This window comes from Coenobita brevimanus, chromosome 101, assembly GCF_032717465.1.
Source record: "Coenobita brevimanus isolate Jiangsu-jjx chromosome 101, ASM3271746v2, whole genome shotgun sequence".
In the NCBI taxonomy this organism is placed as follows: domain Eukaryota; kingdom Metazoa; phylum Arthropoda; class Malacostraca; order Decapoda; family Coenobitidae; genus Coenobita; species Coenobita brevimanus.
Window position 1 is genome coordinate 8,009,139 of NC_137054.1, and position 26,331 is coordinate 8,035,469.

The 26,331-nt window shown below is 40.6% G+C and overlaps 1 protein-coding gene across 1 annotated transcript in view; it reads right to left on the minus strand.

Moving 5' to 3' along the window:
• LOC145414909 (uncharacterized) overlaps positions 1 to 25,598 on the minus strand; it is a 129,492-nt gene extending 103,894 nt beyond the window's left edge. The window contains exons 1-12 of the mRNA XM_080284325.1: positions 25,581 to 25,598; positions 16,864 to 17,066; positions 14,499 to 14,611; positions 12,725 to 12,840; positions 12,159 to 12,380; positions 8,329 to 8,408; positions 7,076 to 7,313; positions 4,741 to 4,837; positions 3,494 to 3,633; positions 2,554 to 2,667; positions 699 to 803; positions 333 to 423 (exon numbers count right to left, since the gene is read on the minus strand). Coding sequence (XP_080140451.1) covers positions 333 to 423; positions 699 to 803; positions 2,554 to 2,667; positions 3,494 to 3,633; positions 4,741 to 4,837; positions 7,076 to 7,313; positions 8,329 to 8,408; positions 12,159 to 12,380; positions 12,725 to 12,840; positions 14,499 to 14,611; positions 16,864 to 17,066; positions 25,581 to 25,598 — 1,537 coding nt within the window. The remainder of the gene's footprint in view (positions 1 to 332; positions 424 to 698; positions 804 to 2,553; positions 2,668 to 3,493; positions 3,634 to 4,740; positions 4,838 to 7,075; positions 7,314 to 8,328; positions 8,409 to 12,158; positions 12,381 to 12,724; positions 12,841 to 14,498; positions 14,612 to 16,863; positions 17,067 to 25,580) is intronic.
• Between the last annotated feature and the right edge of the window lie 733 nt (positions 25,599 to 26,331).

The following is a 26,331-nucleotide window of genomic DNA, read 5'->3' on the forward strand; positions in this document are numbered from 1 at the left end:
TGAACAGACTAGAGGTCCCCAAGGGGCGAATAACACCAGCCGTTAGCCAATACATACCGGTATCTAGCGCGGCTCGGAATATGACCTTGACCTTGACCTACTTTCACCAATTTCGAACTCGTCCGAGATTTTCATCCGAACTACACACCTGTAAAATTTTGTGATAATATCCTGAGCGGCTGCAAATTAATCATGCTGAAAGACACCAGACACACTCACAGACAGGCACGTAGACAGACAAACAAACTGAAAACAATACCAGCTTCGCTATCGCGGCTGGTAAATATACCACCTTCTCACAATCTGTTTATTGTTCGCCAAAGGTAACTTACCGGAAGCATGAACCACATGAGCGCAGTCAGTAATGGCTGCCTCCCACTCCCCAACCACTCGCACAGCCAGATTCACACGACGTTCACATCCCTGCAAACGGTAGCTAATGTTATTATTAATTTTAAGCAAAGTCATGCTGGATTAGTCTGGTATTGTTGCTCTTACTTATCTTAATTTTGTCTTGTATTGTACTGAATGCTATAACAGCTACTTCAAAACGATGACGTCTTTTTATAGCTTGTCCTTACCACTTTCGGAAGATTTTATCCAGATTTTTATTTCTCTTTGTGAATGGACTTATATTAATGATGTTCGCAATAATCAAGATAAATAGGTTTACAGTCATTTTTCCAAGTGCTACTAACTAAGAACGGCTGAGTCTCTCGCATGGAGGCAGGTAGGAGGTTGACAGGCCTCAGTTCCCTGGTCACCACCTCCACCAGGCTCTCCACACCGCACTCCAGCATCAACTGAAACAAGGTCAGGTAAAGGTAAGGTGGGGGTATACACCATGAGGCGCTTAGCTGATGTGCTCATCTCTGTAATATAGGCCTTTGAATCTGTAGAGGGTTGTTCACCCAATATCCTGGGATACAAGGCCACTGCATCATCCGTTACTATATTTACCTTTCCTAGGTGCTACTCTAGGTACTTGTTTTACTTACCAATCCACAAAGGGTGGATGGACACCTGAGTCGAGTGACTCCAGCTGCCCACACCAGGCACCAATGGGCCAGCAGCTTCGCAGTCAGCAGTGCTAACCACTCAACCACCGCAGCTGATAGAATAAAATTATGAGAGAGAGAGAGAGAGAGAGAGAGAGAGAGAGGACTAACGCTGGAAAGTTAATAGAAAATCTCGCGCACATGTCATCACTTGCCCCTCTAGGTCTGCCAAGAACTCCAGCTCCAAAATATACACATGAGGTCAAACGGCACGGATAGCAATGTGAATGACAGGTACAGTTGTTCAGTAGTTGCCAGCATTTCAGAAGAATGTTGTGAAAAGTGGCATTACCCTTGCACCCAACCACACACACACACACACACACACACACACACACACACACACACACACACACGCAGTTCTAAGGCTTCATTCCTTCACTTTTTCTCTCGTTATTTTTTCATTCTTTCACATTATCTTTATTTTCTTATACTTCCCGGCAAAGATGACGTAAGTGTATCATCAATTTCTTTATTGCCTCTATCTTTCTTTATCTTTTTTTTAATATCTTTTTACACAGAAAATGGGTTTCCAGGAAACTTCCTCCCCCAGAAAAAAAAAAAACTCCTTAAAAGGCTATGGTTCGGAAATGTTAATGTGGACTTCATATTTTAACATAGGCCTATCCACGCACCATTTCATTGATATCTAAAACATACGTAAAATTGCCATTGCGTATTTGCAAAGTGCAGATCAGCAGTTAATTAACATGCCAAATCTACTTTTATGTAATAAGAGTAAATAATCAAAATTAAAATTTATGTTTTCATAACACAAACTTGTCAATATAACTTAAAAGTATATAACTTAAATGTGAATTAATTTTATTCGGCAAAATAAAATTGACTGATCATATACATCAAACCCAACACAGAAGTTCAATTTCCTGTATTTGTAAAAAAAAAAAAAAAAAAAAAAAGTGTTTGGGTGCTCACTGAGCCTTCGGGTCCCTGGACTCCAGAGTTTCACTTAATTTCGCCTACAATACCTGAAATTGTTTCACTGGACTCGAACCTACGTCTCTCCCAATTTCAAACACATGTGTCTATACCTTTTCTTTTCTTTCTAACCTGGCCTAGAATTGACCTCGCTTCACCTTGAATACTGAGCTATAACAAGAGATTAACACTAAAATATAATACTGGTCATGAAGAAATGCCATGAAAATTATCTAGAGTTATATTATTGTCTTCTGGCACTGAGCCACATGAAGTACGCTGCTTGAGGACAAAAATCTGGGCCAAGTTAAGGTAACGAACTAAAGTGGGCAGACCAGTGTATGTACCGTCTGATGTACTAGCCTGAGTTCATATGTTCACTAAATACTGTATGTGATATGTGATTTACGCCCTTGTTCCGTCCTCATCACCTTCGTCATCACACATCACAGCCAAGTGTGTGCTTGAGATGTGTCTGTGCACACATTCACACCTCTACCCTCATCCCACCTGCACGCCTACCACACCCCTACCCTCACCCGGCTCGTATGCCCACCTGCACCCTGCCGCTGATGCCGTGCCGTCGACCCAGCCGCCACACCAATACCAGGATCTCCGTCAGCCCCCTCGCCAGGCCGCTCAGCCCCTCCAGCCCACCCTCGCCCACTACCTGTGTCGGGAGAAGTGGCTTATGCCAAAGAAGATAACGAATAAATCTAGGGAGCTAATTCCACCCTGATGGGGACGTGGTGCGATCAGAGTTCGGAAGAACAATCAACATAGTAGCGTTAGAGGAGAGAGAAGAACAATATTGTGGTGAAGAAACAGAAGCTGAAGTCAGTGAGAATAGGAAAGTTGATGAGAATTTTTTTTTCCCACCCTCTTTAGAAGTGCTGATGGAATTACCCCCTTCTCTACACATGAAACATGTATCCACTTCTCTTGCCTTAGTCAGTCGGCTGAGGAATTTATCGTCTCATTACGTCACCTGCCTCTGCGTCACAGGTCACTCTTCATTCTCACTCCAGTATTTCATTTCCAACCAATGCATCATTCATTTTACCATTTCTGGCGCGCATCTCTACATTCGCCTTCAGCCTACAACTTTCTAACTAAAATGCAAACTCTTTCAATAATCTTTTAATAACTGAGTTTAATGGGCAACCTTCTCCAAGGTCAGTTATAATTCTGCAGTTCTAAAGCTTCAGTTGCTCGATCAATCATTTTTATCTTTTAACATGCATACATTCACAGTTACTTACAAATGTAACATCATTTTATTTATATGAAAGATACACCTATATAATGTACAAAGTACTAACTTTTACATTAATAGGTATAGCCCTACATTACCCTAACCTTATTTCTCACTCATAAATGGAGTGGTTATTAATCTACACACATTAATTTAAACTAACTTGAACCTCTCTTCCCACATGATTCAGGAACCCTATTTATCCAAGAGACTATCGTGGCAAGCCAGCATAAATACCAACCTTGAAGAACTTGTCGAGGTATACGAGGGCCTTGTGGCAGTCTGCGAGGCTCGAGTGGAGATCTGCAATCTTGGCCACGGCCCCCTCCACCTCCCCCATATCATCACCCTCGTCACACTCTCCTCCCTCGTTGCCAACCACTACCACAGGAAGACATTAACACCTTACTCCTCGAATCCAGTGACATATTTTAATCTGTTATTGCTGCCTTCAAGTTATTTTATTCATCCTATAGGGGATTTTCGAAATGGAGGGGTTGGATACAGCTTTTAATACACCCCTAAGAAATCCTTCGTAAGCTGAATAAATACTAACTGATGAAAGCAAGTATGAAATGAAGAGAACGTCACTTTATTTCTGGTGTCTCCAACAGAGCTTATTCATACAAGAGCCCCAGAAAGCTATCTTTCGCACCCCGCAAAAGTAACTAACTGAACAAAAGCTTCACCAGCAAGAGGTGCCCCTCAAAGCCAAAATAAATAATCCTACAAGGCTACGCAGACTTAAGATGACTACACAAGACCGTATCCAGGACTGTAGGAGAGGGGGACGGGGGTCCACTAGAATAAGGAGAGCGAGGGGTACAAAGAATAGTATCATAATTCTGCAAGGACCCTTTCGATTCTTCTTTCTTTTCTATATCTCTAACGATCTGTCAAAAATAGTTGTTTTATGTTATGTTCATTTCGGATGAGGAATGGGGGGATTCAGGCGAAAAACACACATAAATTAAGACTTGGACACGCATCTAACACATCACCCAGCAGGATACAGCCCCTCCACACTAACTTAGCTGAAATTCTCGTCCTTTTGCAGCTTATTTCATGTAGCTCAAGGGCGACATAAGAGAGTACTGTGGTTCTACACCTTCTCCATAGCACTTCTTCGTGACGGAGCCCATATTATAGTGGTAATCTTATGTTACTGGTCAGCATTCAAGACGGAGTGATACCAGTGCTAAACCAAGTTAATCGTGTGGTTGGAACAAAGGCAGGCGATTTCATTCATCTAAGAGTGAATTCTAGAAGGGTAAGAATGTTAATATTATCACCATTAACCCATTGCCAGGTCAACTCAAGTATTCTACTCCAGCTTGAGTGTTAATCCCATCATATACCATTAACACTGGTGCGAACAAATGTTTTACTCCATCTAACACCAGACGAATTTATTTTGCTAAGAGTGAATCCTAAGAGTCTGCGAGTGTTACAAAGGACAGAACATAAAAGAAACCCCGAGATACTCACGCGGGTGGGCCCTGAGGTGAGCCAGGATGGAGGAAAGTTGGAGGAAACTGGAGGTCCACGTCTTGCGGAGCTCCTTCAGTGTGCCCTCACCGCCGACCTGGTAACAAACATAAAGATTCAGACACTGAGATTTTGTGGTGAAGTTGTGAGCTTTGATTATGATTTTCGAGCGTTTATGTTAAATTGTGAGCTACATATTTAAGTTGGAGGATTCTTGTAGTGTATGTAGGAGTTTTTAATATACGTTTGTTCTTCGTGGATCTGTGAAAGTTAAAGATTTCAGGATTCTGTGACCTGCTTTCAGTTGAGCTTGTACCATCTCTTGTTAGCTGGAATAAAAAACAAGAGAGTTGTTCCGACAGTGAAAAGGTTAATGGTGACAATAATAGCACTCTCAGACTCCTATACTCACGGTGAGGGAATCGCTGATAATTAATCAATATACAGTAAGCACATGTTAGTTGCTGAAAAAATAAATGCAAGGTTATACCAACCTGACAACAGCAACCAAGCCAGTTGAGACTCTTTCTAGCAACAGTACAGTACCATCAACGAGTGGCAGTTGCCTACCAGTCTGTAGTAAACTTTTTTGCACTTTATAGACTGGGAATCAAAATACCTCTGCTTTTTACTACAATATGTTCCAGTTAGAAAACATTGAGCCATACTCGAAATCTGTACAGGTAGAGTGATCTGCAGTATAACATTCATGCAGTTACTCCTACCTGAGTACAGTGAATTTTCTTCAGGAAATAAAATGAAATTATAAAAAGAAAAAAAAAAACAGTTCTTGTATTATATTGTATATATGCAAGTACAAGAAAATGTGTTACACTTGTTAAGTATGCACAAGTTGTGTAGTTATAAATATCAATCATGCACTAATTACTAACCTTCGTACACCAAGTACAATATTTCCTCAATTCATAGAATGAATGCAAGGATACCATACATTATGTGCGAATACACAGAAATTACTTCTGCGAAATCTTTAAACCGCTACCGTGAACCATCAGTTACAGTCAGACATTTGCAGCCATCCTCTGGAAAGCAAATTTTTCTTCAGCAAGTTTAAAGTACATACATACAAGTACAGATTTGACATCCTTCACTTATTTAACACAGCCTCTTCAATTAATCCTTTCTTTATTGCGTTCTTTATTTCATTATTGATGCTACCAGACGGTTTATTGTGCTTCGGGGGGACCTCTTGATGTGATGGGATATATTAGAAGGCAGTACAAAGTTCTCCAAGCTATTAAAAAAAAAAAAAAAAATGTAATCGCCCAAAGACAGAAAAAAATGAAATCAAAATACGTTCTTGGATTGAAGAGCCTAACATATCCTCTGTTTCTGCAGGTCTGGAGTTGACATGGCGTGTGTAATCTAATGACTCCCCGATTAACGGGTTGGGCGAGACGCTTTGTGGTCTTTGTGGGAAGAGGTTGCTGGGAGATCGAGGAAGTGAAGAAATATGATCCGCTTGATTATGTTCTTTTCCTCTATGGGCGCCTTGTGTTCTGGTGGTTAGGACTCCCCGGTAGGAATGACGACCTTGCATGGGTTCGATCCCCTAGACGTGAATGAAGGTTTGTCAGTAATGTAATGCCAGAAGAAACTTAGGCCGTCCATACCCTTAAATGTAGCCTAGTCTCGGGTTTATACATCTCGGAAGGCGTAACATGAGTCAGGCTGTTACCATCTGCCTTTTCTTTGTCGCCACTGATTAGGTAATAAGCTGCCCTGTAGCCGGTGAGAACATGTTATGCAACGTGAGAGTGGAGGTAATATGAAGCTTTTACCTGGGTCTCCTAACCTGCCCCACATTGTCGTAGGTCAGGGAGGGAGAGAATGAGGAAGAGAAAAGAACAAGATGAGAAAAGATAGAGACAGACAGACAGATACATATACATACATACACACGTACATACATAGAGAGAGAGAGAGAGAGAGAGAGAGAGAGAGAGAGAGAGAGAGAGAGAGAGAGAGAGAGAGAGAGAGAGAGAGACTTACATTCTATCTTACAATTCTGTTAGCTCATCACATACACCTCTAGTTAACCCCCTTTGTCCAGTGACGTGCTTTGTGGCATATTCTTCCTACTTCTAAACGATTTAATTCAGCTTTATCAAGATTTCTGATAATGAGGAGGTGATTGAAGAGTATATCAAACTCCTCCAGATGGAAAATTCTCTAAGTTATATGAAATCATCTATACGTAGCCAGAAAAAAAAAAAAGAGAGAGAGAAGAAAAATAACTCCTTCGGACAATAGGAGTTAAACGCACCCACCGATTATCCACAGTCGCATCGCCATCTATCGCCTCCACACCTACCTGTGAGAACTGTGCCAGGTATCTCCTCGTGTTATTCGTGAGGAGGGTGGCCGGACTCTTGGCCTTCTTCTTCTGCTGATCCTCCTCGTCACTCCTGTTCCCCTGCTCGTCCTTCCTCTCGTCCTCCTCGACCGACTCTTTGGTTATGCCGCCCCTGGGATGCGCCTCCTTCTGGGCCTCCTCGTCCTCGTCGGAATCGTAGTCCAGCGGAGGGGAGGGAGATCGGAGCTGGCTCAAGCTGGGTGAAAATGGGTCAGAGATTATAATGAGACCAGTTAAAATGGATCCGAAGTTAAAACGAGATGAGTTACACTGAGATAAGTTGAAGTGAGTGTTAAAACGAGACGAGTTAAAATGGATCAGAGATTAAAATGAGACGAGCTAAAATGGGTCAAAGTTAAAAGGCGACGAGTTAAAATTGGTCAGACGTTAAAACGAGACGAATTACACTGAGACAAATTAAAGAGGGTCAGGGTTAAAACCAGACAAGTTAAAATGGCTCAGAGGTTAAAACGAGACGAGTTAATATGGGCCAGGTTAAAATGAGACGAGTTAAAATGAATCAGAATTTTGGATCTAGAGTCAGAAAGGATCAACAGTAGAGTGGTTCAGATAGGTCATGGGTTAAAAATGAGTAGGAGGTTCGAGTTCGTTTATGCTGAGTTAAGATGCATTACGGGCTGAGACGGGTCGTAGGTTAAATTGGGTCAGAAGTTATAATGGGTCCGGTAAAACGAGTCATAGGTTAGAATGAGTCAGGTCAACAGGTTAGAATGGCTCAGTAATATGGATGAAGACATAAGCTGCGAGAGGGGCTGAAATTGACTGTGGGTTAGACTGAGTTGGGTGTTAGAATTGGTGAGGATGTTAGAATGGGTAGTTAATGAGTGATGTGTCTATTAATGTCTTCGCAAATAAAAATGTAGATAGGTAGATAGATAGATAGATAGATACAGAGAGAGGGGAAAGGAGGCTTTTTTACTGTTGTATGTTAAATTCACAGAAAACACTGTACACTTTGTTTAAGTCATAGCTTGAAATAAAATACATTTCTGATCAGCTGATATATACTAAGATCTAAATTGCGGAAGGGAAGCTATTTTCCTCATAGAGATTTTAATATTCCCCTATTCATCTTCATTTATTTAATCGTTCACAAGTTATTCTCACCCTTCCACTCTTATACAATCGTGATAATATCTGGTTCATTTATTTTTTTTAATATTCTTTACTATCCATTCCGAATAGCTTACCTGGCGAAACTGGACGCGAGGGATGCCAGGTATGCAGTCCTGTCGTTCTTGCCCAGCCGCTCACACAGAGGCACGTACACCTGAGCATAAAGAGGTAGGCTACAGTTGCGGACAATATTATCGTTCCACCTCTTAGCCCAACAGTTACGTTATGAAGTTTGTACAGTCGCCATCAAAAATCCTGTCGCCTCTCTCTCTCTCTCTCTCTCTCTCTCTCTCTCTCTCTCTCTCTATCTATCTATCTATTTCTCTCTCTGCTGACTTTGAAAATTAGTATGGTGAATCCGCGCAACCGACACTGATGACACTAATATATATAAAAAAAAAAAAAAAAAAAAAAAAAAAAAGCTATTAGGGTCAGTTACTGCGGATTAACACACTGATTTTCAAAGGCTATAGACAGAAAAGCAGGAAAGGCTGTACACGATATTCTTGAAAGTTTGTAGGGCTGGGAAGATCGCATCACTGGGTTTTCAGTGATACCCGCCTCGTTATAGTTGTGGAGTGGATCAGTATTTATGGCCACAATTTTGCGTTAGTGACAAAAGTTCGGATATTATTCCATGTCTATTTTTGTTTTTGTTTTGAGTACCTAAAAGAACTACTGACCACAAACGAACATGTGATATGGGGTGTGACGGATACAGCCACTTGATCCTGTTCTTGTGGACTATAAGCAGCCAGCCACTTTAGATATTTAGTGAAGTCATTGCTACCATATCTTCCGTTCAACTAAATTTGTTAGGCATTTAAAACTTAGTGTGAGTGTTAATTGTGGACATCCACCATCCACTTACTTGATGTAGGACTTTATTTAAATGACTCTACACTAAGTAACAAGCCAAATGGCTTCTTGTAACCAAGGACACCATTTGCTGCTCTGGGTGGCAACCACGTAATCAAACAGACACCTGGTGGTCCAGCTGATTAAGGCACTCCAGCTAGGCGTGGTCCATAATGGAGTACGTCCGAGGGCTGGTTGGTGTTGGTCACGCCTTAAATATCTGAACTAAGTAGTCTAGCCCCAGGCTCCTACAAGAAAGGACTGTTCCTTATATTACCCCCCAAAGCCTGGAACATTAACTGTGCTGGAACGATGGGCGTAGTCTACTGATGGTGCGGGGCACAGGCATTGGTTGTTTCATAACTACTAATCGACGGTACAATCAATTTAAGTATTAAAAAAAAAGGCAAACATTACAAAGCATGAATAGCACTATGGTAAGAAGAAATGATGCAGGATATGCACGGCAATGGTAAGCCATTCCCACAACGCAAGAAGGTTTACCAGCTAAGACAGAAAGAGTGCAGTATGTATACCGGTGTGTGTGTGTATATATATATATATATATATATATATATATATATATATATATATATATATATATATATATATACACACACTGAGAGAGAGAGAGAGAGAGAGAGAGAGAGAGAGAGAGAGAGAGAGAGAGAGAGAGAGAATTTACTTTAAATTAAATATTGTACTTTAATTAATTAAAATTTATCCATAATTACATCAAATTCTGATGTGGTAATCTTCAGCGTCTGAACATAACTGAACCCAGTTATCCAAACCAGCCAGTTTTCAGCGCAGCTTATCCAGTGGGACATCTACATTCTTTTCAGTAATGTTTTATTCTTAGCTAATCATGGGTGCGAGGTTTGTTTTTAAAATCAATTTTCCTCAAGATGGCTCCAAAGCCAGGAAGAAAAATGTTAGTTAAACAAGGAGATTTAAAAAAATACAAAGTCAGTTATCGAGTATGACATGATCACTGGATGACGCCCCTTCAGCGCCGTGCTTAAGGGAGAACAGTATTTCATCTCCGGCATATATCGCATCAAGCTCGTAGGTCGGTGAGTTTCTCAAATGCAGTAAATGACTAACGGAATGAAGTTTGTATGTCAAAAGTTTCATTTGAATTCGTGCGCTAATGAAAGATACAATGATGCTATTCTGAGGCCTGAGTAGCGAATCACCATGTACATAACCTATTTTCACTATTTTCTATCATTGCAAAATATAAGAGAAAATCCAGTTATGAAGTAGTAGTAGTATAACATGATACCGAAATAAACTGATGGTAATGACAGTAACTAACGCTGTGATACTGGTGGTGAATAAAGCTCATTTTAATACTACAAAAGAAGCAGAGAAATAAAAGTGGTGAGGAAGGAAAACAAGGAGGCAAAATGGCTCCATGTGATTGAGAGAGAAAAGAGAAAATATGGTGCCCTGGAAACTGTGATTCACAAATGCTATAAATTATTCCATTACAGTATTATCCATAAATACCTGCACCGAAGCTTCTTTATGGAATATTTTAGCCGTGTCGACAATTCTGTTTATATTCAGTGATATTTTAAAATAACCTCTCATATATAATGAAAAAAAAAAAAAAAAAAAAAAAAGACTTCATGCGAGTCGTAACTACAACTTTGGTTAATGTGAGTTCGAGCACAGCTGAAATTTACTACCAAGCAGTTTAGAATCTCGAGGCAGAGGTATCGCTTCATAGGTTAGGCGAGTTGCTTTCGTCAGTTATCGTACTATATATATATGAAGACCCCCATATGCACTTCCAGTTTCATACTGTGGCTATCTGTTAAGCTAAAGTTAGGGTCTTCATTGCATTCCCCAGTTAATTCATCAAAATCACCGGCATTCTTTCGGCAATGAATGGTTCATTTTAAAACCCACCCAAGACACCTCATACTGCGAAGATATTAAGAAGATACAAATAACACGCAAGAGAATGTTAGTGTATAATATGAAAATAAATCACTGCAGAAATGGTGTTACGAAGTCTTCGGTCATCAAAAATACAGCCTCGGTGTTCATATAAGGTAGCCAAAACAAAAATACCTCAAGTCTTGTTCACCAGTCATTTCTCTTCCCTCTCTCCTGCCACTCGCGACGGTCCTCTTTCATATATTATCCACTATTTCCTTGCATTTCTTTCATATTCTTCATTTCCGACGGTTTGGTAGACCATAAATTCACGGTGCTCAAAGCCTCGCAAAGGGCAGAGTAAAAAATCACAATCAGAACCTCCAATGTCGTCAGTCGAAACGCAGGCTACCGATGTCTGTCACTTTATTCGGATCAAGTGCTTCGGACTGAGATACCATTGTTTGAATAGGTGTTTTTGAGGTATCGTAACCTAATCCAGATCTGTTTTATCATACAATAAGGGAGAAACACTGCAAAATAAAGAGCACAAATAAATAAATGATAAGATAAAAAATGAATAAGATGAGACGAATAGACTGGAGGATAACGTAGAGAATGATAAGAGGGAGGGTGGTTTGGATTGGAGGAGACGTTAAAATTGGTGGTGACAGAGGTTTTGGAGACTTGTTTGTATCTGTTACCATGGATTAGCTCCGATTTTTTTTTTTTTTTTTCGGGAGGGGGGGGAGTTGAAATACTAGCGTCTGCTGAAATAACATGACAGAAGAATATATAAAAGAGTGCAAGTTTTTGTATGTGCGTTTTTGCAGGGATAAACTACTGTTGCTGGTCATAGAACATTTCGTTATAATTAATGTATATAGTGTTAAATTAGAACAGCCTATGTTAAATTATGTTCGTGTATCTCTCATTTGGAAGGCTGTTTGATAAGTTATATGTGAGAGATGAGAATAATACTGAACTGGCCTGAAGTGCACTCGTATATCTTAGATATTGCTTAATCGAGTCCTCCCTCCCTCTCTCCCTCCCTCCCTCTCTCTCTCTCTCTCTCTCTCTCTCTCTCTCTCTCTCACATACACACACACACAAATCACCATCTGACCACACCCCACTGCAACCCAATTAAACCCACCTGCGTAAAGACAGCATGGAGAGCTGTGTGAGTGTCGGGGTGGAGGTAGGTGAGGTGTAGGTACTGAGGTAGGAGATCCTGTGCCTGCGAGGTGTCTGTCATGGCAGGTACAGCCCCGGCCACCACCTTCTGCATGAGGATCCCTGGGGCGCCTAGCTGTGGAGGGCTGGGCGTCTCCTGTACATACAGCTCCGGACCACTAGCCGAGGTTCTGGTGTAAGTCTGGACAAAGTTTGACGGTCAATATTTCACTGATAGGATATGCTCTCACTCGATCTAAATTATCTGACATTAGCAAGAATAGAAGGCCTAAGTGCTTTCATATCCTATAAGGGGTTTATCTCTGCCTCTCCCCTACGCTGATTATATCGTGTGGTGATTGCAAGAACAAAATCGTCTGACGTTTGCCACAGTAAAAGAAAGTATTAGCCACGGTAAAGGAAATAAGTCGTCAGCCGGAGTTTAAAGGAGTAAATAGCTGATCAGCAATTGAAGACGGGCCATTACAAGCCTGACTCAGTTCTGTAAAAATATAGTTAGGTAAGTATAATTAGATAAAAACACACCTGAATTTTCGGCGTTATCTCTGTTCCGGCCTCCTCCTCCTCCTCGGCCTCACCAGCTCGCGCGTCAAACTGCCAGCAGAAATTGCCTGACGAGGGAAGACTAGGATCAGGACACACTATAGGATCAAGGGGGAATAGGATCAGACATCAGTGGGATCAAAGGAAACTAGTATGAGACATCACTAAGATCAGGGGACACTAAAAATCAGGGAAATTTAACATCAAGGAAGACTAGAATTTGGGAAGACTACGATCAGACCAAACTACGATCAGACACAGGACTAAGATCAGGGGAGACTAAAATCAAAGACGAGACTAAGGCCATGGAAGAATAAGATCAGGGAGACAAGGATCAGAGACGAGACTAGGATCAGGGAAGAATAAGGTGGGAGAGACGATGATCAAACACGAAACAAGAATAATGAAGGAATACGATAAGGGGAGAAACAGGATTAGACTCGAAACTAGGATCATTGGAGACAAAGATCAAATGCCAGACGAGAAACAGATGCACACCGAACAGAAGAGCAGGATCAAACAGAACAATTACCTTTTATAAAACTACTGTAGATCGGGGCATAGAGGACGGCAAGCCCTCAGCTGGTCATTTTTTAAACAGCACACGGTTAGTGTGTAGTCGATATAAATAAATAAATAAAAACTATTACGGAGGAGGGCTGCGATGATATTCTAAATCATCAGTTCAAGTCGTTCTATCCCAAGAACGCATATCTACCGCTGTGTGAATGTGCATTTAATTACAATATTTCCTACAGATATAACAGAAGTTCGACATACTGCGTCCTCAAAAATACATTGCAGCTAACGTGGAATGGAACCAATGTTCATTTTCCTAATAGCCTACCCATCGTGTCTGGAGCCAGGTTGTTTTGTGACGAATGTACATCGATACTTTTTTGACTGAGTGTATTACTTTACATACAATGGGCCTGGTCTCTCTGCCTCGGTGCTGAATACACTCTGTAACCTGGCATGCAGGCTACTCACATCTTATATCAGGAACTGCTTTAATGGTATTAATATAGCTGGACAGTAACACTAGACTGAAAACGAGATTGGGACGAGGAAAGGTTTATTAGGGTGACGATGAAGCAGGCAAGGCTGATATCAAGCATGAGACCTTATCAGGCATGCGATGTTAAGAAAGAAAATATAAAGGTATAATTTCAACTGATTTTGAAAATATTCTAACATCAGGATCAATAAAAAGTGCTAAGTTTTAACTTTCAGATCTCGAAGATAATTCATTTGTGTGTGTGTGTGTGTGTGTGTGTGTGTGTGTGTGTGTGTGTGTGTGTGTGTTTTCCAGCTAAAAATTTTTATTACTAATTTAGGTAAGATTATAGCCTACTTTATATTTTAAATAAATCCAAACAAGTACAGAAGTATTTAAGTCGACAGATCAACACAGAATAGTTAAGGAACTGTAATAAGCAACGTTGGGTCTGGTTAGAACTTGGATGGGTGACCGCCTGGGAACACCAGATGCTGTTGGCATCCCTACGTGTCAAGTGGGGTTGGTGGAGGATTAGTGCCCCTCCCTGTAAAACAATTAACTCTAAGCCCTTGGCCACCCTGTCTGGGATACATGGCGTCTGGCAATGAATGAATGAATGAATAAGGATATCATTAAAACGTTTTTGTGGCTGAAAACTCCGACGTTAATATCCCAACCGAAAATGAATTAAGAATTATACAGTTTTCTGGGATGGAGAAGAATCCAAAATGTACTGTGACTGCTCCATTATTTTACCTGTTATGGTGGCAGCGGAGGGCTGGTGGGGTGTGGGGTGTTGTGCGTTGGGGTCGCTGGGGTGGGGCTGCCAGAACACCAAACACGACCCCTCCCCACCGGTATCCAGGAACCTGTAATGATGCACCGTTAACCGCCTGAATCCAGTGGCGTATTTTTTTTTCCCCTTTAATCATGATGCAGTATGAAGATTTTATTTATCTTAGGAGGGCTTTTCGAACAGAAGTTGGATATTTTTCATTAACACCATCATTAATTGATGTCTTTCCACAGATAATAACATCGTCTGGGGTAGCAAGTATAATCTGCAAAAAGACGTCATCATATCGAAAGGGTTGAAACTGGAGAATCTCATATAATGTCATATGCCTTTATCATACTGTACATTATTTTCCTCAACTGACGTACTGTAGGTTATTTCCAAGCGGAGGAGCGAGGTATCAGGGAAAAAAAAAAAAGCAAACTTTTTTTTTTCTCGTTATTTGCTTTACGTTTTACTACCAAACGATTTTAATCAGCTTTGGAAAACCTTCAATAGGAATGGAATTAAGAATCATCTCAACCTCCAACAATCCCTTCAGTACAAACCGTCTTTATTTACCTTATCCTTACCACTACCAAAAATGATTTGATTATCTGTTCCTTACTTGTTTTTACTTCTGCCCTCACCTGACTGTTGGAAGTGCTCTGAGTCGCACCTACGTTTTACTGGATGATTTACTTCTTATTCAAGGCGCCAAGGATTTAGGTGTTTTTACTTAGTGTTTCCTGCTTCTCACACTTTTCCTTTGCTTCGGGTGTGCTTTCTTCTCCTACCCTTGCTTTACCATTTAACACTCTCAAACTCCCATGATTTGTAGCTGAGTAGAATCGTCTGTCGTTACCTGTAATAAAATGCTAGAGAAAATGCGACCATGACAGGGTTGAAGGTGGCAGTATTAACATACTATGGCTCTTATATTCACTCTCACCTGGTTGACATTATCTGGCGTTAGACTGGATAAATACCTGAGATGAGACCATGAGAGAGTTAATGTGTGTGTGTGTGTGTGTGTGTAATTCACCGGGTCGGTCAGGATCACTTGATGGTCGTGATCGTCAGCTTTTACCCTCCCAGAAGGGAGCTGAGAGCTCATATAGTCCGATCTAAGGGCAAGGCTATGACCTTCACACACGCACACACCCGTCCCCTTGCTCAAGGGGGACAGTAACCACCCACTTCGTCAGTGTGTGTGTGTGTGTGTGTGTGTGTGTGTGTGTGTGTGTGTGTGTGTGTGTGTGTGTGTGTGTGTATTTTACTACTTACTCATACTTCTACACCGATAAGTTCATTACAATGACGCCATTTATACAGAGGGATCCATATAAACAGCGCTCCTCTTCCACACCGATGGTGAGTTTCTACGAGGGCACTCTTCATGGACCATCCTGTATTTCATTCTTGCTACCTCCAGATAATACGGTATCATTCAGCTAAGGAAAGCTTCCTCTAACTGAAGGGGTTAAAAACAATCGCTATTAACCCCTTTGGTAGCCTACAATGGCGTGTTTTGCAATGTACTATATTTCTATTATCGCAAGACGAGTTTGTTTAGCTTCAATAAATCTCCTTGAATGAAGGAGTTAATTTCTTTTTTCATTATTTTCCCTACTTTTTAATCGTATTTTCTTCTTCAAGGAGTTTCTGCACCTTCTTGTATATAAACATTACTTCATACTGAAGCACCTGTGACTCATCCTTAGGTAAATAAAAGCGTCTGGTGTTATCTAAAATATAAGAGAGTTGATGTTATTATGAGGTCAGTGGAGACAGGGTTAACACTTTCAGATCCTTATGACTCCCCCTTAACAGAACAGAATCTTCCGGTGGTACCCAAATAAAAGAGCAAAGTTGATGTGACCACGAGAGGCTTAGTGCGTGCTCTGGTTAATACTCCTGCTTACATCATTTCCCTTCTAGTTGTACCTTTCTTGTTCTACCCAAGATCCACCTTTTACTGCGTTGCCAAACTGATTTTACTCTGTCCTGCCTTCCTAGTTCCTGTCCTATCTTATCCTTGTCCTGCTGCCTTTGTCTCTGTCCTTTATACCTTGTGCTACCGTCCTTGACCTTGTCCTGTCGTGTCCTACCGTCTTTGCCCATATTTTACCTCCCGTGTCCTTGCCGTACTGCTCTTGTCCTTGTCCTGTCTCGTCCTATTGCATCCATGTCCTGCCTTGTTTTTCTGCCCTTTCCATGTTCTACCTTTTCCTAACGTCCTCGCTCTTGTCCTATCGCCCTTGTCCTGCCGTCCTTGTCTTGTCCTGCCATATTCTACCACCTGTGTCTTTGTCCAAGGCCTATCCCGCGTCTTGACTGCCTTACTGTGCTAGGAGGGCCGGCGGGTGGTGGTGGTCAGGCTGGTGTGGCCAGTGTAGTCGAGATGGGCGCGTTGGGTGAGGATAGCCCAGGAGATGACACACCCGCCGTGTCACCCACCACACTCGCTGGTCATCCTCATCGTCGTCGTCCTCCTCGTCATCTTTAGCTTCGTCCTCGGCTTCGTCCTCCACATCCTCTTCCTCCTCCTCGACCATGTTTTCCTCGTCATCACTCGTTTTTGTCGACATTTTTACTGATTCTGAAGCTTATTAATAATCCGAACACCTGAAGTTAATATACATCTTTTTATTCTTTGTTTTTGCACTTTAATTAAGCAGAGTTAAAGGTAATATGCTATTAATTCAGTCTGATCACTCATGTAAGACAATATTCAGTGACGCAAAAAGAAAAATTTAGTGGACTTACAGATTTTTCCCTTCTTCCATGGGTCAGTCCTATCGTAAAGGCTGAAATTTCAGGTGATTTACCACAGAAATAGTCTCGCTTTAACATCGTAATTCTTTTTCAAAGGTACATACAACTTGCACTGTTTGCACTGCCAGCCACACTACTGTAAGTAACTCCTAGAGGCTGTGCATTTCTCGGTAGATCAACAATGGGGAGCGTTAATCGGGGAAATGGCATAGGAGGTGACTGCGGATATGTTCGTCGCCACGGTAACGGGTTGCTATGGACGCTGTTGCTAAGGAAACGATAATCGCACAGGGCGTGAACAACTAGCGAATGAGAAGACTACTAGTTATCTTTTAAGCAAGGGATAGTTTTTATCGATTTTATCATATAGTTTTACCCTAATCCGTACCTAGAGGATGGGACACGGTAATAAATAAATAAATAAATAATAAATACAAATAACACGAAAAACTGAAAAGCCATGTCCCGTACTGTACAAATAACAAATAATAATTCATACGTCTTTTATTATATATACAGAATATATATATATATATACATACATACATATACATATATATATATATATATATATATATATATATATATATATATATATATATATATATATATATATATATATATATATATATATAAAGATGTGTATAAATTTCAGAGACAATATTGTTCCTCTTACTGTTACCGCAAAGGAAATTGAGAGCAGAGTAACATTTGGAAGGAAAGTGACTGATGCTATGAAGGCCATGAAACGTAACAGAAAGTGACAGCTACGAGAGTCTACATCATCAAAAGAGTGGAAAGGCTTTGGTGTGGCTTGAACATGAAAAGTCATGAGTAAGGGCAGTGGAAATGGAATTAATAAAGAATATGTGTAGAGTGTGGAGAATCGATAGGATAAGGAATTATGCGATCCGTGAAAGATGTGGTATAAGAAAGTCTGTGGACACCAGTCGAAGAAAATGTGCCTAGATGATGTGATCATGTTGAGGAAATGGGTATGAATCGAGTGATGAGAGGTGTATCTGAGCGTCGTGAGCGAGTTTGAAGGTGGAAAGAGGCGTGGTAGACCAAAAAGATGAGGAGTAGTAGGTAAATAAGTGTGTGGGAAAGCAAGGCACAGTATGGAGGTTGATGAGGTTCGGGAACTGACCGTGGATCGAACTGGTTGGAAGAATTTTCTACGGAGAAGTGTGTGGTATGAGTTTGGCAAACACTTTCTTCCCGGTGGTGTGATAGTTGTCGGATTGACTCTAGCAGATTTGTTATATGAGGCACAAAAGTGTAAATGTTTATCCTTGTGAGGTGCAGGAGTCATGATTCCGAGGGTCTGAATGGTGAGTGAATGGGCGTGTGGCCTGTTTAAATGGGCAGGCTTTTGCTACTTCTGCATCTATTAATTTTTTTCTTCCTTACCTCACCCCAACCTTTTATGGAATAGAAGTCTAGATGGTGGTAGTGACTAATATATATATCAATTATTAAAACAGGCATATGTAACCCCAAAACTAGTCGGAAGCAACAGCCGTGCTCAAGTTCCGTGTCAAAATCATTCTTGGAAATTTATTGGAATATTATGTCATATTATAAGTTCAAGGAAGATAATATAATCTGTCTTAGCAATACTGTGTTACATTATTAACCTATGTTGGTGATAAAGCTTTTCTCATGGCGCATTTACCACACTACGGGGAGGAAGGTCGTCTTCCCAAATCTACCACTTGCTGTATATCATGGTTTGCATAATGTTTTACCCTGAAAGGTCAGTAAGTCAAATGTACAAACAACTTACCGGAATATTCTCATGGTTAGTGTTGTGCACTTTGCAATGCCATTTGACCCCATTCAATAAGGTATGGTGATATGCCTGAACAGTGTTGTAATGCACAGTAGCTCACTAATTTCCAGAAAACAGCTGGCGATAGCACCAATAGGAGACCCAGTAGCACACTCACTGTCACAGGTTGCATGGGGTCAGTAGTTCACCAGGGCATTGGACACAAAATGTCTGGCCACTCTCACCTCCAGCACTTGACCCCTGGGAATTTCTTAGCATGGGAGAATGTCCACCACACCAGACCTGTGCAGTCAGCCTCAGTGTGTGCTACCACAACTGTGATCCACGTGCCTGTTCCCACCTTGTCAGTCACATTTATTTCGCTTCTGCATTTGTTAGCAGCTCCCTTCTCTAATATTCTCCAACTCTGTTCTCTCCCAGCTCGTTCCTCTTTGTGACCGAGCGCTCTGCCCTCTCCTTCCTGCACCAGTCTTCCACCCCATTACCCACCTCTTGCATGCTCCCTCCTCCTCCTCATAACTCCACCTCAACCTCCTCTCCGCCCTCTTCCTCTTCATTCACTCAACTTGACCTTTTCTTATTGCTCACCAACCCACACCCCACATCCACCAACTGCCTATATGGGTGCTGGAGAGAGAGACTTTTATGTGGTTGCATCAATACATAACGATGCGACCTCATTGCCTGCTTATACAAACAGGCCTCAGCTCCCTTCCTCTCCCCTACAACTACTACTAATACTAACTACTACTACAACAAATCCATCTCAGCCCAGATCCCATCACCACCCTCATGACCCACAAGAGGGATAACTGCCCACTCTCTGGAAGTGGGCCACGTGTCCAGTGTATCTGACATCACCTGAAAGGGACCTTTTTGACCAATGCCTTCATGAGCATGGCACCCATGACTGAGGAATGGACATACAGTAGATGTTGGCTGCAATGGAACTAGGGGACATGTCTTCTCAATCGTTTATTTCGGAGGAACAACATAACAATAGCCCTATACCCCAGTTTTTCAGTTATGTACAACATGAACTGCTATTAATTCACATGTATTAGTGCAACAGTCTGGGGGAAAAAAAAAAAAAAAAAGAGGAATAAGAAATAAAACAGCAAGGCTGCTCCTGAGAACCAGACTGCTGAAAAACATCAAGTGGAATTTGTGCAATAATTGAGAGCTATAACTGACCAATCTGTACTTAAGACGATAAATCTGCTGGAATGTTTGCAACGCTGTTTATCGGTATGAGGGGTGGATTACTACTGTTTATTTATGCATCTCTCTTATATTACAAAATACTGTACATAATACAGTATTGTTGTTCTTGTTGCTCAACCCCAGTCCATCAGATGGCTCAGGTCAAGCAAACATGCCGACTGTGGGTAAGCAACGACCCTTATGAGGTTATCCCCAAGGCCAAGCACACAAAGAATGAATATAATTCTAAAAACACAACTCATTAAATTAATTAAATCCTGTTAACAATGTCATGAGATAGAAAAATAATAAAAAAAAGTTAAAATGTTCTACAAAATGTGAGAAAGAATGCAGTAAGAAGTTTAACGAAGGTCCTAGAATATTTTGTTACCGAAGAGAATAAATGGAAGGTCATGGAAGGCTACTGAAAAAAATGGAAGTTTATAGAACATAGTGGAAATGTTTAGATTGCTTCATAAGGGAATATACAAGGTACTGTACTTCTGTGCAGAGTGAGTGAGTTTACAGTCAGAAATCAGGGAGTGAAGAAGTGATTTCTTTTGTTTTTCCTGTGTTTTTTTAGTGAAATATGTCAAGTAAACAACCAAATTCTTTGTTTCACTTCCAAGGTAATGTAGAGTTAAGTACAGTATATAAATTACCCTGAGTTTGTACCCTTTCAGTACTTTTGTCAGTTAAAGTACCTAAGTTACGTTACAGTAGTTAGTTTAGTGGGTAATTACAGCACTCCAGTCGGACTGAGCCGGTGAAGATTTATGTCTAAAGCGATGGTTAGAGGTTATTGCTCTTGTAATGCCACTCAGGGATGAGTGAGGCTGATCACTCTCATCTTAAATGTCTGGACCAACTTGCCTAGCCCTGGGCTCCTATGCTCCTCATGGGACAACACAGGACTAGATGATGAATGAATGATGAATGAATAGAAATTAACAATTCAATGTAAAATACTGTATTCGAAAGCCAAACAAGTATAATCAACAAAAAAACAACACATATCTGAACACCTTGTGCAGTACTGGGTACTTGATTTATTCAGTGTTTGATTCTCTATTAAGAACCAGCTTCTGAAAAAATATGGCCTCAGTAATATCTGTGGATATTGTACCCAAAAGCCGAACGTGTATAATCAACAAAAAAAACAATACATATCTGAACACCTTGTGCAGTACTGGGTAGTTGATATATTCAATGTCTGATTCTCTATTAACAACCAGCTTCTGAAATGATATGGCCTCAGTAATATCTGTGGATATGTAACAATGCCATACACACACACTTCTCCAACATTTTCCAGTATAATAAAGCAGTGCAGGTTAAAAAAATATTATTTATATTATGGCTTCATATAATCCCTGGGATTCACTGTATAATCAGTGTACATAAATATGTTAATTCAGAAAACATTATTGATCATAAATTATTAAAAAACACTACTACAGTATATATATACATACTCACTGGTTTATAGTACCATATATCATCCTATACAGTATAACAATACAGACTGGATGACAAGAATCCAGATCTCTAAAATGTAGAGATGTGCTATCAGCAGTAAAACAATCTGTCTTCACAGGAAGAAAATCAGCTACAAACAACACAACAACTGAGTATACTGAAAATCTTGTTTACTTCTACCAACTGATTGGCAACTAGCATTTCAATGATGTAGGATATTTTCATTATGCTACAAATACACACCATTATCCTGTATTCTTGTTTCTTTCTCACTTTACTGATATTCCTTGGGATCAGATAATTTTGTTCCGCAAGCAATTATTCCATGTCTAGAGGAAAACTACATATGGATAACAGTGATGGATTCTATCCACTTCATGTCAACTGAAGCTTAACCAGCATGATGACACTGACAGAGATGATGACAATTACAGGAAAATAACAGATTTCTTAATATAACCAATTTCAGCTGCCAGTGCTTTGCAACTGGATTACCTTGAAGAATTTTATAAGAAAAACTGAGTTTCCAGCTTTTCTTTATAAACTTTTTTAGAATAATGTGTCCTATCATGTAATGACTTGTGAAGTCAGGAAAAGAAGTGTTATCTAAACTTTAACCTGAGTGGGTAAGTTGTAAGTATTATGGGGACAAATAGTTTTAGCTTGTATATTCTGACAACTTCAAACAGATATTAATCATTTAAAAAATATAGCAATTTACTTGCTCCATAAGACAAATTTTTGTTTAACATTTTAGGGCAAATTCATTTTCTGAAAAATGTATCAAATACTTATGTTATTTTATGGAAATTTCATTTCTCTTATACCCAATGATATATGGCAAATTCAATGCCCATACCATGCTAGGTGAGTTCATAAATTTTATGCACTTCGGTTTTGGTACATATTTACAGGTACTACCTCATACAGTACTTCACAAACATGACTAAAGTCTACACTAAAACTGCTGTACATTCATGTAATAAATATAAAAAACAATATCAGTACCAGGGACTTTGTAGTTCTGAAACACAGTACTGTACAACTCATACTAAATATCTACAGGCCATAGAGATGGTGAAGGGCATCAGGGGATGGATCACGACCTCGGAAGCTGCGAAACACTTCACTTGGGTGACAGCCTCCTCCCAAAGAGAGGAATGTCGATCTAAATCTGAAAACATTATCAAATGAATCACTGGCATGACTCTGTGTGTGTGTGTGTGTGTGTGTGTGTGTGTGTGTGTGTGTGTGTGTGTGTGTGTGTGTGTGTGTGTGTGTGTGTGTGTGTGTGTGTGTGTGTGTGTGTGTGTGTGTGTGTGTGTGTGTGTGTGTGTGTGTGTGTGTGTGTGTGTGTGTGTGTGTGTGTGTGTGTGTGTGTGTGTGTGTGTGTGTGTGTGTGTGTGTGTGTGTGTGTGTGTGTGTGTGTGTGTGTGTGTGTGTGTGTGTGTGTGTGTGTGTGTGTGTGTGTGTGTGTGTGTGTGTGTGTGTGTGTGTGTGTGTGTGTGTGTGTGTGTGTGTGTGTGTGTGTGTGTGTGTGTGTGTGTGTGTGTGTGTGTGTGTGTGTGTGTGTGTGTGTGTGTGTGTGTGTGTGTGTGTGTGTGTGTGTGTGTGTGTGTGTGTGTGTGTGTGTGTGTGTGTGTGTGTGTGTGTGTGTGTGTGTGTGTGTGTGTGTGTGTGTGTGTGTGTGTGTGTGTGTGTGTGTGTGTGTGTGTGTGTGTGTGTGTGTGTGTGTGTGTGTGTGTGTGTGTGTGTGTGTGTGTGTGTGTGTGTGTGTGTGTGTGTGTGTGTGTGTGTGTGTGTGTGTGTGTGTGTGTGTGTGTGTGTGTGTGTGTGTGTGTGTGTGTGTGTGTGTGTGTGTGTGTGTGTGTGTGTGTGTGTGTGTTAGTTAGTTAGTTGGTTGATTAGTTAGTTCTGCTTTCCAAGCACTTCACAAATGTGTGTGAAATACAGCCACACTGACTATCAAGTTAACAAGATGTATCCACTTAATATAATGCGACTTTCACATAACTACACTGAATGACAAGCCAAATGCTGAAAGTAATAGGAGAAAGTGAGATCAACAGGTAAAAACAGATGAACTACAATCAGAAGGTAATGCATGGAAGTTATTTCCTTGTCTCTATCCCTATCTGTATGAGAAAGGGTACTCATCTATACCTTCACATGGTGTACATCATTAATATACTTGTATCCGTGCAAGTGAAATGAACTTGGAGGGTGCTGCTTAACATCTAGCAGCTGTTCTTTGTTTTCTTTTTTTTCTTTCTTGTCTGTATCTTTACTTTTTGGTGTCTGTTAACTTCAACATTACTGCTGCCTGGGATTACCCAACAGCTCTCTGGGATATTAGATACGGCTGATAAGACTTGATGCCCAGGATGTATAAAATCTGTTGCAAAGTCAGCCAAGGTGCTGAACTGTTGACACAGTAATAACTGGCAACATGTCACATGTATGGGCCTTGAGGATGACAAGTACGGTTTCAAGTCAAAGAGGCAGCTCCGAATCTGATGATACCGTAACAGCTGTGATGTCGGTACTACCAGAGCAGGTATGGAGATTGAGATTGTGAGCAGGGTTGAGGGGCTTTTGAGAGGCGCTCTTGACAGTTTTATGAAGGACATTCGCAGACATAAGAAAACTGTGAAGTGGCTGAAAAATGGGGAAAGCAACTGGGGCTGATGAGTTGTATGCAGAGATGATTAAGTGTAGTGGACAGAGTGGAATGAATAGCTTGCTGGAGACATGTAAGAAAGCATGGATGCGTGAAACTGTGCCAGTAGATTTGAAAAAGGCTGTGACTGTACCTCTGTACAAAAATAAGGGTGTGAGAAGTGAGTGCAAGAATTATCATGCCATAAGCCTGCTGAGTGTTGTAGGGAGGGTATATGGAAGAATCATTATAGAGAAAATAAGAGAGACATCAGAAGTCCTTCTGAGTGATGAACAGGGTGACATTAGGAATGGCAGAGGATGTGTAGATCAAATATTTGCAGTGAGACAGATAGTGGAGAAGACTTGTGAGAAAGACTATTAGGTGTTTGTGACATTCATGGAACTGGAAAAAGCATCCAACAAAGTAAACAGAAGGATTGTGGAAGGTTTTGTGCAAGTATGGTGTAGATGGTAAGTTGTTATATGCTGTTAAGAGTTTTTATGATGGTAGTGAGGCATGTGTAAAGGTAACGGGCTTCTATGTGAATGGTGCATGATCGATGAGGGTGTGTGACAAGGCTCTGAGATGTCCCCATTGTTGTTCAATATATATATATATATATATACTGTCTATATATCTATAAGAGATGTGCCGATACCAAGATGTTGGCTGATACCAATACCCACTTTTCAGCCGATACAGATACTTTTTTATTTTGATTTTATTTATTTGATGCTGGTAACGTGTGTTGTTAATGCAGGAGCAATATAGTAATCGATATATAATATTAATATATGACAATGTTACATCATTCATGTAATTATAATGTATTATACAGTAATCCCTGTACTATCCGGACGCACACTATCCGCACTCCCCACTTACCAAACATTGTGGGCATGGACCTTCGGAACCCAAAAATGGCCAAAAAAAAGAAAAAAAATCCTCCTCAAATCTGAATTTTTTCCCACCTATAATTTGAATTAGCACGTGATGCCGAACAGCTGTGTCTATGCACGCCCCTTCACTCCTTCCTTCCTTTCTCCTCCCCAGTTACTGCCTAACCACCGTTGTGAGTAGATGTTCATTGCAATGGATGCCGCATGTGCTTGTTTTAGTGAATAAACAGTGAATAACCTGCAATACCTCACCACTAGACCACATGGGAATTTACAGTGTTGTGTAGTGTTAAGAAATTAGAATTCAGAGGGAAAGAATTGTGGTGTGCAAAGTGGCAGTTGAAACTGGCGATGCACAATTAAGAACAGAATGTGCAGGTTAAACAATTATAACTCACAGTGCAAAGAATTAAGTGTTGCACAACACTGGATTACTGTAAGTGCTTCAAGAGCATTTTCACCACTGCCAGAGCCTTAGAGGAGGCAGCCACAGATGTGCTGCCAGTACCCAGTACACTGCTGAATATTTTCCATACTCACTTCTAATTCCTCATTCCCTGGTTCCTTTTCATTTATTTCATGCTTTATGTCCATTACTGGTGTGAATAGAGTCTTAAATAGGCGCTATGCATGTCCGGTAGGGAGTTATTTAGGTGGTTTTCAAAGTTAGGCTGGGTTAGGGTCATAAGTACCAGTCCAGGAGGCAGGGGCCAACGATCAGGACAAACCCACTTCCCGGACATGCCTTTGGCTCTATTACATCGGATAGTGGTGGGATTACTGTAACATAATATCATAACCATCTGTTTATCAGTGTCATGAAACATGAGTGTCTTGAATCACATAATAAACCAGAAAAGTATCGGAGTATCGGCCATATTTTTACCTTACCGATACCGATACTGATACTACAAAAAAAAAAGCCGATACTGCCAATACCGATACTATCGGCACATCTCTAATATATATATATATATATATATATATATATATATACA